The sequence below is a fragment of the Stegodyphus dumicola genome, chromosome 4 (assembly GCF_044657685.1).
Source record: "Stegodyphus dumicola isolate Sdum_Otavi_A_Nest chromosome 4, ASM4465768v1".
NCBI lineage: Eukaryota > Metazoa > Arthropoda > Arachnida > Araneae > Eresidae > Stegodyphus > Stegodyphus dumicola.
In genome coordinates this window covers 63,470,538-63,482,603 of record NC_140771.1, presented here as the reverse complement: position 1 = coordinate 63,482,603, position 12,066 = coordinate 63,470,538, and the positions used below count along the sequence as shown (strand labels likewise).

The following is a 12,066-nucleotide window of genomic DNA, read 5'->3' as shown; positions in this document are numbered from 1 at the left end:
AATCCAGTCCAATCCAATCTTCTTTAATAAGTTAAATGCTTATTAAGTGAAAATCTCTTTCTTATTAAGTTAAATGTTTATTAAGTGAAAATCTCTTTCTTATTAAGTTAAATGCTTATCTGTTATCTTCGGGTGAAGATGAAACCATGCAATATCCAAAGTAATCTTAGGGTGAGGACTTCGCTGATGGGATAGTACCTAAAACCTGGAAAAGAATATATGAATCGATGTCCTGGAGTCCTAAACTAAACATGGTTTTTCTCAACTGGATAAATCATTCGAGCCACGTTTTGGGTAGCCAACTATAACCAAAACTACCATAAACAAAAGACTCACTTGGCCTTTTTAAATAGTTTTAATTAACAAAACATAATTAAGATAAAACATTACAATTAAGGGCTTTATAATTACTCATTTAAGTTACAAAGTAAATCTCGGGGAACACCGTGCTTAGTGTCTTGAGTCCAGCACATCGACTGACTGCTATAGCCTTTGTTGGCCTGTGTTTGTCCCAGCGGCTGCTAGGTGGTGCTCATTGAGTCGTGGGGTTACACGCTGAAATTTCTAATTTAATATTAAAAAAGTCAAGAGCCACAATTTCACTAAAATGTCTTGCTGACCATACTGAATTTTCACTTGTTAACAAGGGAAAATATAAACGCAGCAGCTCTACCACCAACAAAACGGGGGGGGGGGGGAAGAAGAAGAGAGAGAGAAAGAGCAAACTAAGCTTTTTTTTTTTTTTTTTTTTTTTTTTTTTTTTTTTTTTTTTTTAATTGTTGAGAAACGAAATGGCAATTGTGTGAATTGATGTAGTGAAACATAAATTAAATGTTATACTTTTTGCTTTGCAAATGAAATCATTTGAAAATATGCGTGTATGCATGTATATGGTATATTATGTATATGTTATATATGGTATATAAATATTATTATTAGTTTGAAGAAGTTATTCTTTCACTTTTGTAGATGATCTTCTATTTTAATTTTAATTATGTTGCTGAAATCAATTTTTATAATTTTATATAACGCTTTTGTATCATATTTATTAAAAAGATAGGCAGAAGAATATCATATACTGACAGTTCATTTTTAATAATTCCATATTAGACTATAAGTTTCTAATAGGAATTGGAATGTAAAGAATAACAACTTCCTTTCATTAAGATAATATTTACATTGTACAGAATAAGAAATTACATTTAAGAGATACAGTTACATTGTACAAATAAAAATTAAAATAGAAATAAAAATTAAAATAGAAATAAAAATAACATAAAATAGAAGTAGAAAAATGTGTAAAATAAAATTAAGTAATAATACCTAAAATAAATAATATGTAAATAAAAATTTTACATAAAATAGAAATACGTAAACTAGACACGAAATTTCTTATTATACAATTACATTGTTTAATAAGAAATTACAATTACTTTACACAAAATAAGAAACTACCTTCTACAAAATAAAAATACATTTTACAAACTAAAAAAGCAAAATATTTTTAAGTTATAGGCTAATGTATACCAAATAACAAAAATTCTCATGACTGGATAAGAAGGTCATTTCCACTAAGAGGTTTATTTGGGGCAGTGCGAATGGCCATTGAAATAAATGCCACCTTTGTTATTAGATAAAGTAAAATGATTTCAGGCAGATGTTTATTTATTTTTGGTAAGACGCAAAATTTTTACTGGACTAATCAGAAATAAATGAATAATTATTAATTAGATTATTATTTATAAAGAATTTAATAAGTAGTTTTAAAGTAAACATTAGTTAAAAAATACAGTAAGGATTTTCTATTTCTATTTTGCAGGTCACTTAAAAAAAAAAAAAAAAAAAAAAAAAAAACTAGTAATCAAATCTGTCTCTTCTATTTTGCAGTCAGAATTATTACATAAAACATTTTAGTTCAGTCTATTAAAATTAAAAAATAATTTAAATATTATAAATTAAGTATTTGTGTTTTAACATAACCTTTTTTAATTTTTTTTAACCTTATCCTAGTAGTTAACCTTTTATAATTTTTGTGGTAAAAGAATTTTAAAAAATTGCAAGCAATGTTTTTATTGTCTTTCAGGAAATTATTAAAAAAATAAAAAAATTTGCTGCTAGTTTTATGAAATATTATGAATGTGTGCATGGACATTTTTAAAAATATTTGAATTGATGTAAATAATTAAGAGATATTTTTGTTATATTTACATATGTTTGCTGTAATTTTTATTTAGCCTCTTTCTGAAGAAGAAGTTACAAAGATGGTCAATTACAGAAGTTTATGGAGTGCTCACTTGCATTCACTTAGTGCAACTATTCAAGAAGTAATTGTCAGTTTAGCAGGTAAGAAAAAGGAAGAATATTTTAATTTTGAATTTCATTTTGCTGTGCTTTGTCATACTGCTAAATATACCGTAATTTAAAACGTGATACTCTGTATAAAACTGTAGTGTGCATATTATGATCATGAACATGTGTAATGAAAAATATGGTTTTGATAATTAGTTCATGTCCAGCAATAAAGATTATGCTCAGTTTGGCTACATCTGTTTACAAGTCTCTCCTTTGAGTGTCATCTTTTTAATTATGCAGCAGTCTCTCCAAGTTATGATGCTGAGAACCATTGTCAATCTGTTGCAGCTTACTCCAAGTCATTATCACACACACATACATATATATACAGAGAGAGGGTGTTCACACATTTTTGTAACAATTTTGATTTTCTCCATGAATTTAAATATTAATTATAAAATATAAATGTGACTGGCATCCAGTTGTAATAAGGCTTAATTATCGTCTGCAGCATTCAAAATATTGTTTTAATTAAAATGTTGCTGAAAAATAAACAATGGATCGAAGGATATATTTTTGCACTATCTGAAGAGAAATAATCTTATTCAGTTATTAAAAAAAGACATGAAAAAGCATGTTTTTAATATTTCTATGTGTAAAATAAGTGACATAATTAATATGAAAGGCAAGAAACATCAAAGTTTGCATCTGATTTGGAAAAAGGCAAAAAAAGCATACCCAACAAAGATACGTATAGCTCTGATTAAATCTAAAGTCGCACCTCATGTTTTAAAGAAAAATCCAGCCCCCCTAAAGAGCTATTGAAAAATCTTTAAGTATCTCTGTAGGAACTGTAAACAAAATTATAAATCTGATTGAAAGCTAATCAAAACAAAAATACATGATGTTCATCACCTAATGCTGAGAAGCTGAGAAATGTTTCTCAGCATAAGACTATGAGCAGATTGCTGCATGAAAATTATTTCGCAGGTGAAAAAAAATGGAAATGTATAGTTACAATTGATGAGGTTTGGATATACTTACCTGATTGCAATAGAAAAAGATCGCTTTAGTACTGAAAAGGAGGAGAAAAAGACTTATATTGATTATGAGAAAACAAGGAAAGTTTTTCTAAAGGTTTTATGGTTATTACTGAATTCTCTAGTTATGGAAAACTTAAAATAAGGAAAGTAGAAAAAATATCAAAATTAATCCGTATTACTATCATAAAATATGTTTTAACACCTATTTTTAAAGAAAAAATACCATCTTTTTATGCAAACAATCTTCACTGTGTTAAGTTCCATTAGGATAAGGCTCCAAGCTATACCTCTAAACCTACTGCTCTGTTTTTAGAAAAAATAAGAAATGAAACCAGAATTGAAGCTATTCTTTTTAAATGCATATCACCCAAGTCTCCTATGGATAGTGGTGGGGAGGGGAAAAGAATTAGAAGGGAAAAAAGGGGGGATTCGAAGGGATATCAGAAATGCAAATGTTTATGTGAGGTTGGATCCGCCCCCCCTTCCCCCCCAAAAAAAGGTTACAAGTGTAGTAAAAATCATTTATTAACAATAAACAGAAAACTAAAAAGGGAATTAAGAGGCATACTTCCTATCATATTTCTACATAATCATCAAATCTGTTTAGGCATTTGTCTGAATGCAGTACGAGCTTGTTTAACCCGGCTTGGTAAAACTCCCTGCCCATTGAGCGAGTTTTTGGTAGCTGTTTCCACATCACTGTCTGAAGAGAACCTCATTTGAGATAAATGTTTCTTCAATTTCAGAAAAAGGAAGTAGTCACTGGGTGCTAAATTTGGGCTGTGCTGGGGGGGACTCCAGACTTCCTACTTTTACAGCAGTTCTTGAGTTTAGCGAGCAATATGGGGCCGGGCATTGCATACAGGAAGGTGACACCATCACTTAACATGCCAGAGTGCTTGCATAGGATTGCTTAACAAAGTGGCACAAAAATGATTGGCAGTAATGGTATGGCCACGCTCCAGGTACTCAATCAGGATAATGAATCACAGCTTGTACCTCCAAGCAAGACCACTTTTCTCGACATCTTGCCATTTCAATCACTCTGGTTAATCTACGAACTTACTCTTCCTGCCCACACAAATGCTGCTAGAGAACTAGTCCCATCTGCTACACTCTGGGGAAAAAGTATTGCCTCCAAAGTAATTGCTTTTCAAATACTGATGCTTGTAACCTTTTTTTTAATCCACCTACATATCACGTGGTGAGTTAAAAAAATGAGCTATGCTTGTTACATTAGCTTCTTCTTCCCTGCAAGAGCTGACACCAAGGTTAGGCAGAATGGGATCTAACTAAAGGTTAGGATCTTAAAACTATGTTCAGTTCAAAAGTAATGGACACAGGACGCTATCTAGTGGCCTGTTCAGCTTAAAATGCATATGCACATCACTTATTCCATGAGCACATGACCAGTCGTGGGTGGGTGGGACACCTGGGTGTAAGAGATACTTGTGGGGGATGCACATATGGAATGCCCATTCGCAAAGAGTTAAGAGAGGAATGAGTTCCACTAAGAAGTAGATAAGACCTCTGGAAATTCATGGATTTTATGAATTTTCATGTTTATCATGTTCTTGAAGGGCAAGTTCAGATGCATTGCAAAACAGAATGCAATCAATACTTTTGTTAGAACATAACTATTTTTGGCAACCTTCTCATTGTATCTTTTAACATTTGAGCGAAATGCACTGTCAAGTTGTTGCTGAATACCTACCTTTCCAAGCAAATTAAATTCTAAGATGGAGTTTAAATGTGTTAGGTAATATTTATGCTTTTTTTTTTTTTAATTAGTGAGGCATACTAAATCAAAAACATCGTGACTCACCCAACTTGAAACACCAATCAATTTTGCAAAAAGGACATATGACACACAAATAGCCTGTTAGTTGATTCACATCTATAAATTCATGAACATTTCTTATATGAATTGGATTTGAATTCCCTTTTGAAATCAATAGTCTTACATTTCATCACCTGGATCTGGTTTTGCAAAAATGTTGGTCTGAGTAATTTCATTTCAATTTTAATTCCAGAGACAGTGTTGAAAAATTGAATTCCTTTAGTTCGCAAGTGCTCATTTTACTAAGTGACGTCTGAACTGTTTATATCAGTTGGTTAAAGATATATATTAAAAAATGATACAGTCAAAAGTCGTTAATTTGGACACCCATAATCCGAAATGATCTATAATCCGGACCTCAAAGCTAAAAACTTTCTGCGCATGCGCCGCGTTGACACATGTGCATAGGCGTTTACGCGTGCGCGTAAGATCTTTTACGTCTGCGCATATGCGTGTGCGCAAGTGCAGAATACGTTTTCGCGTGAGCGTTTTATGTATAACGGACGGTATAAGCTAAAATTATCTAATTATCTATTTCAGTTAATGTTGATGATTGCATTGTTCCTTAATTTTCAAATTGGATCCGGCTTATTATTTTTTGCAGACTGTAAGAGCAATACTATAAAAGTAAACTTGAACTTTCGATTATGTCAAATAGAATTTCCGATTCTGGAGCTCCCAAAGGATCGTACAAAACGAAAGTATGTTTCGATGTCCATCAAACAAAAAGTGTAATTCCTGCAAAAAATGGATAAAGACATGAAGAATGTGACAGAGAGGTTAGTGAAAACGAAAAAATTTCGATTGACAAGTTAGTCGGTATTCTCGGCACAGCAATTAACGGGACTTGAACAGCGGAACTTTGTAACTGAACAAGAAATTATGTCTGTTTATAGAATTAAAGAGAAAGTATTATCACATAAAACGAAGCAACTTAAATAACTTACATTGAAAGAAATGTTTAATAAAGTAAACAAATAAATATTAAGCTTTTTTTTTTTTTTTTTTTTTTTTGTAAATTTTGATACTCTTTAGATCATAATTCTTCTTTATTTCATAAATTACGGTTTCATATTTTTAATTTTAGAATTTCTGCATGCCATCTTAGGAGATTTAAACTGATGATCTATAATCCGGAAAAATCGATAATCTGGAATCGCCGAAGTCCCGACGAGTCCGGATTAATGACTTTTGACTGTAATAAAAAACTAAGAAGAAAATGGAAAAAATATTAATTAACCAAATATAACAAACCAAGGGAGAATTCGAACAAGATAACTGCAAGCATTGCTAATTCCCATGCACTGAGGATATACAAATGGAATTGTATCGGCAATGCCTTTTACCTCTCACTCCTCTGTCCACTTCTATCCCAAGAGCATTTCTTTGATCGCATGTGCAATTGAGGGAAAAGCAGGTTTTCTATGCCTAAAGCAGGTTTTCTATTGGCGCATTTAAAAAGGGCTGGGAAGAGAAACTCGTCCTGGAAATTGACAAAAATTTGGAAGTGTATTCAATATTTTTATTTAATTTTTAATTAATTTCTTTGTTTTTCTTTGGGGGTTCATGTGCTCATGTGCAAAAATAAAGGAGCTGCCACTGATATGAGCTGCCTTAAGACTTAAGGTTAAGAATTTTAACAATCAATATAGCATATGTGTTGAACACATATTTTACTTATTACTAAGTCAATATAAGAAAACACTCCGTGTTCCAAAATGTTATTAATAAGTATAGGTAAAATTGCTTTTTAAAGAATTAAGTTCATTATTCTTATAATCAGTGCACAGTTGATTGACAACAATTTTATTTGTAGCAGCCAGAAATGGCATGTACATATATGCACTTTCTCACATTCATTCTCATTTTTTTATCTGTCTCCCTGCAATATTCACTCAGCAATGTAAATGCATAGAAGTACACTGCACAAAAAAAAGGGGGGGTCAGTTCTATATGTCCCATTCTACTGGACCAATTGACGAAAGTCAACTTGTGTTTTTCATGTCTTGAAAGCGTGACATAGGATATGTATTAGATTCATATATAGCATTGTTCTAATATAGATATTTTGACACAAAATCAGACATTTTCTGAAACAACATGCTAATTTTTTTCCCATATTTCGATTCTACCACTGCATGATGCCAAACTACCAATTTCTCTAAAAATTGCATGACTAGTTTTTAAAAAATTAGCATTCAAAGTTTTAGCTTCTCAGTGTTAATTAAATTTTATATGTATTTATTTATAGCTCTTTTTTTAAAAAAAATTAAATTTACTCGATTCCTTTTCCCAGAATTCAAAATTTATGCTTAATCCAAATATAATTCATACATTTTTTACGATTTATTTTTTAAATTTGTATTTTTAAATATTTTTTATAAATTTAAAAAAAAAATTTTGTATTAAAAATAAAAAATATAAAATTTTTAACATCATTTGAAAGTAGATGTATTTTTAGGCACACCTGCAAAAAATTAGTTTTTATTAAAAATTTTCTAAGATATACATGAATTTACATATTGGTGCATTTTGAAATTTGGCATCTTTTTTTTTGAGTGATAATAATGCCAAACATGGTTTACGCACCTTGTTAAAATTCTCTGAAAGTACGAACGACTTTCTTTCCACTCATCTACAGTGGAAAAAAGGAAAGAAAAATAGGCTGCTATAAGTTAAGAAGTTTGCCAAGTAAATTATTCTTGACGCAAGTTGAAAAAATTGGCAAAATTTACAAAATTTAGTAGTTTGGCATGTTGTAAAATCGAAATATGGGTAAAAAATTGGCATGTCATTTCAGAAAAAAGTGCGATTTTGTGTTAAAATAACAATGTTAGAATAATGCTATATGTAAATCTAATATATATCCTAAATCATGCTTTCGAGACATGAAAAACGCAATTTGAATTTCGTCAATCAGTCCAGTAGAACTGGAGATGTAGAACTGTCCCTGTCCTTTTTTTGTGCAGTGTGCATTTAAAAAATTGTTTCAATAAATAGGAATATTGTTTCAGTTATATTCATAAACATTACATTATTAATAAGAAAATATAACCAGGAATGTGAATTACTGATATCTGATGAAGCCAAAAGGGGCTAAAAGCTGTAATTAATAACAAATTTGAGTCATTAAATTAAAGCTTTTCTAGCCTTTTTAATGTATTGGTTTCTAGTGTTCTTACTACTGATATGTAAAATCTCAAAATTATTGAATATGAAGAAGTAAGTAAAAGATATTGACCTGGAATTTAGATTCAAATGTTTTTTTCCTAACACCTCAAAGGAAACCTCATTAATTGCTTACCATTTCTCCCTGTATGTCATAAGAGCAAAGTTTTTTTGTGTAATGTGATTTGCCCATATTTGATATGGGCATCTGTTTTCATAGTTTTTAAATTATTAAGGTCTAGGTTGACTTTGTTTACAAGCCACAGAAGCATTTAAAAACTGGGACATTGGAAAAATAATGAAAAGTAAAAATGAGATTATGATAGGTATTCAGAAATACCTATTGTACTATCCAATTGATTTTTAAGACCTTAGTTATTTAAATTCCAGTTGCTAGATAGTGAGAGATTGGCAGAAATAAATTTTTGAAATATTTGCTTTCAATTTAAACTGTACTCTAATTTTACACTTTAAAATCTGAATAAAAAATATGGCTTAAGTTTGAAGCAATGCAGTATATGTACTCCCTGTTTTTAACTACTTCAGAGTCTACTGTCCTTATAGCAATTCAATTTCGTATTCAGAAAAGTTGAATATTGTTTGAACACATAATTGTTTTTTAAATTTTATTTTTCTTTCCATTGAACTGTGATCATAAAAAAAGTCCGATGTGGACACTAAAGACTTCCTTTGACTGTAAGAACAAGTTTATAGGTTTTTCTTTTTCTTTTTTTTTCTTTTTTTTCATTTTGCAGTTGAATTTGCTGTGAAGCACCTACTTTCTTGTAGATATATTCTATTTTGCTAAACATTTGCTTAAAGAAGTTTTACTAAAAATTATTAAAATTTTATAATCTTATTATCACAAATTTTGTATTTAGATAGCTAATTTTAGTACAAATGTAATTAAAATTGTTGTATTTCCCCATGCAATGCAGTGCGAGAGAAATTTTAAGTTATGGCTGAAAAGTAAGAATACCAGGGCACATGCATTTAACTTTGAGTAAATGGATGCCTCGGTAATTTGTATTTAAATTGAATAAATGTATTTGACTACTATGTTAATTGTAATCATAATTCCATTCTCTTATTGCTTTCCAGAAATCTTGAGAAGCAGAAATTGCTAGAAATATCTTATGACTGATTGAAATCTATAAAAAGCTGGAGAAAGAGTGTCTCAATCAGCTGCTTAATTATTATTAATGTGATTAGTTAAGTTTGGCATGACCTGAGATATCTGAATTAGCTTTCTCTTTAGGCTTTTTTGCATTGCATTGTTGTTTTTAGTAATTTGAAGTGTAACTATTGATTATACTAAATGATACTGAGAACACTTGTACCAATATCTCTGAGGAAAATTCCAGTGTTCTGATATATTTCTTTTGATAAGAATAAATTTTATTAACCTATTATCATGCTTGTGCATTCAATCTATTATGAACCCATATGCACGCACCTCTTTTTGGTGTCAGACGTGGGATTGAATACCAGTGACACGAGTGACAGAAGAATAAGTTGGTGGCAACCTTTGCTGCATTCAGAGAAGAGGTGAAAGCTGGCCAAGTACCTGTTCAAGAAAGATAGAAGCTGGTCAAGTATTTGTTAAGAAGAGGTGAAAGTAGGCCAAGTGGAAATAAAAAAAGATATTACCTGTATAATAAAAATCAAATTTGAGGATATGGAAGGAAGAATTGACGCTATCAAAAATAAAGTTGGACACATTGAAAGGAAGAGTTTCTTCTGTAAAAGAACAAATAGAAGAAAGAGTTTCTTCTGTAAAAGAACAAATAGAAGAAAGAGTTTCTTCTGTAAAAGAACAAATAGAAGAAAAAGTTTCTTCTGTAAAAAAACAAGTAGAAGAAAGAGTTTCTGCTGTGGAGTAACGAATCAAAGGAAGAGTTTCTGCCGTCCAACAATAAATTGATGATAGGGCTTCTGCTGCCATTGGCAAAGAAGTTGACATCTTAAAGAAGCACATAGTGATAGCAGGAAACAATTCTGAGAGTTTAAGCAATAGCTGCTTGTCCTTTTCTGAAGCTATTCGCATATGATGAGAAGATCTCCTGGCAAGTGTATAAGACACAGTTTTCTAGGGGCAGAAGCGAATGGATGGAATTTCCAAGCTAGGGCCTGTCATATTGCTGCTTCTCTGAGAGCAGATGCAGGAGACTCTTCCTGAATACCAGAGGCTAGATTTCGAAGCTCTATCTGGCGAATTGGAGCTGTGCTTTGGGAAGACATGCTTAAAAGACTACAGGAGGCTTCAATTAAAATCCTGTCAACAGAAGTGCATGGAGACATTCCAGGAGCTTGCCATGAATGTTGAAAGTCTGTCTTATCTCGCCTTTTCAGAGTTCCCAACAGAAATGAGGGAAATTCTGTCTCTGCAGTACTTCATCAATGGTATCTGGGATCCAGAAATAGAGAAGGCTGAATGAATGGCAGATGTCAGAGACTTAAAAAGCTCTCTAGTGTATGCCATGAACTTTGAGGTAGCCCAGCAAGGAACTCATAGTCCCAACACATAATCAGAGTTGTGCAAGTCCAAGAGTCCAAGATTTTTTTACTCCAAAGGGGCTTTGTCCCTGAAGGATTATTGTTTTCATTTAACGATTTGCATCGAATCTCTATCAACGGTGTATCATTTTTCAAATCGTTGCCACCAATTACTATCACTCTGTATTATATTTGAAGAAATTAAATAATGAAGAATCTGCATAAATATGTGTATGTTTCTTGCATTGTGATAAAACAACGCTGCCTAGAGCCATCCAATTTTGAATGACGTAATCCTACTGCGAATATGGGCATCTGAAAGCCCAAATTTGAAAATTGTTTTATTACCAATTTCATATTTTTTAAAACTTTAACAAATTTTTGATTGACAAACTCAATGATTTAAAAGGGAGCAATGGCAAAACTCTACAAGGGGTCAAAAACCTTTTTATCTCCAATGCGCGGAACTGTGTGTCGGAAATTTTAAAGATATGAATTGTTTTGTGACATTGCTGTTGAACTGAATTTTATGGTTTAAGTGCAAAGAACATGATATTTAATAAATAAAGGTAACATGCAATATGTTAAAAAAACACCCCTTTGGACATAATTTAAAATCTGAAAACTTTCAGATTTTATTTTATTTATTTTTCTTTAAATTTGATGAAGAGAGAGAGAAGGGTTTATAAAGTAATTCAGTATTAACCATAGCTTATTTTACATCACTTCTGTTATAATAATATAATGATGATGATTCTGTTATTGTATATTATTGTATTCTCAAAGCTAAGACAAAATTTTTTTGTTCCTTTGTTTATACAGTACATTGGAAACAGTGTTATACAAATAGGTGTATCATTAGCTTAGCCATATAAATGTCATTTTTATACTGTGTTAATCTGAAAGTATGTTATTTGTCATTAAGCGTAATCAAGAATATAAGCTTTAATTTTTAAACTAAAGAAATCTTATTATATACTTCTGAAAACAAATGCAAGCTCCTATATGATTTTGTTTCAAATGGAAATTTTTAGGAGAAATTATTTTGTTTGAATTATAGCTACTAGTTGTCATCCCTTGCAACAACTTCTAAGACGTGCTTGTGTTCAGCTTGCTGATCTTGCTGCACCAACTGCTCTTTTTGTGATAAGGTATGCTAAAAAAAAATTTAAAACATTTAAACTAACATTTTTTTAAGCAGTGTCTAGGTGCATAGTATTGATTTTA

The 12,066-nt window shown here is 31.1% G+C and overlaps 1 protein-coding gene across 2 annotated transcripts in view; it reads left to right on the top strand.

The window, feature by feature from the left end:
* The window catches only part of vir (VIR_N domain-containing protein), a 199,863-nt gene that overhangs the window by 118,072 nt on the left and 69,725 nt on the right, over nt 1–12,066 (top strand). For both annotated transcript variants that reach the window (XM_085815021.1, XM_085815020.1), the window contains exons 26-27: nt 2,235–2,343; nt 11,900–11,990. In XM_085815021.1, coding sequence (XP_085671147.1) covers nt 2,235–2,343; nt 11,900–11,990 — 200 coding nt within the window. The remainder of the gene's footprint in view (nt 1–2,234; nt 2,344–11,899; nt 11,991–12,066) is intronic.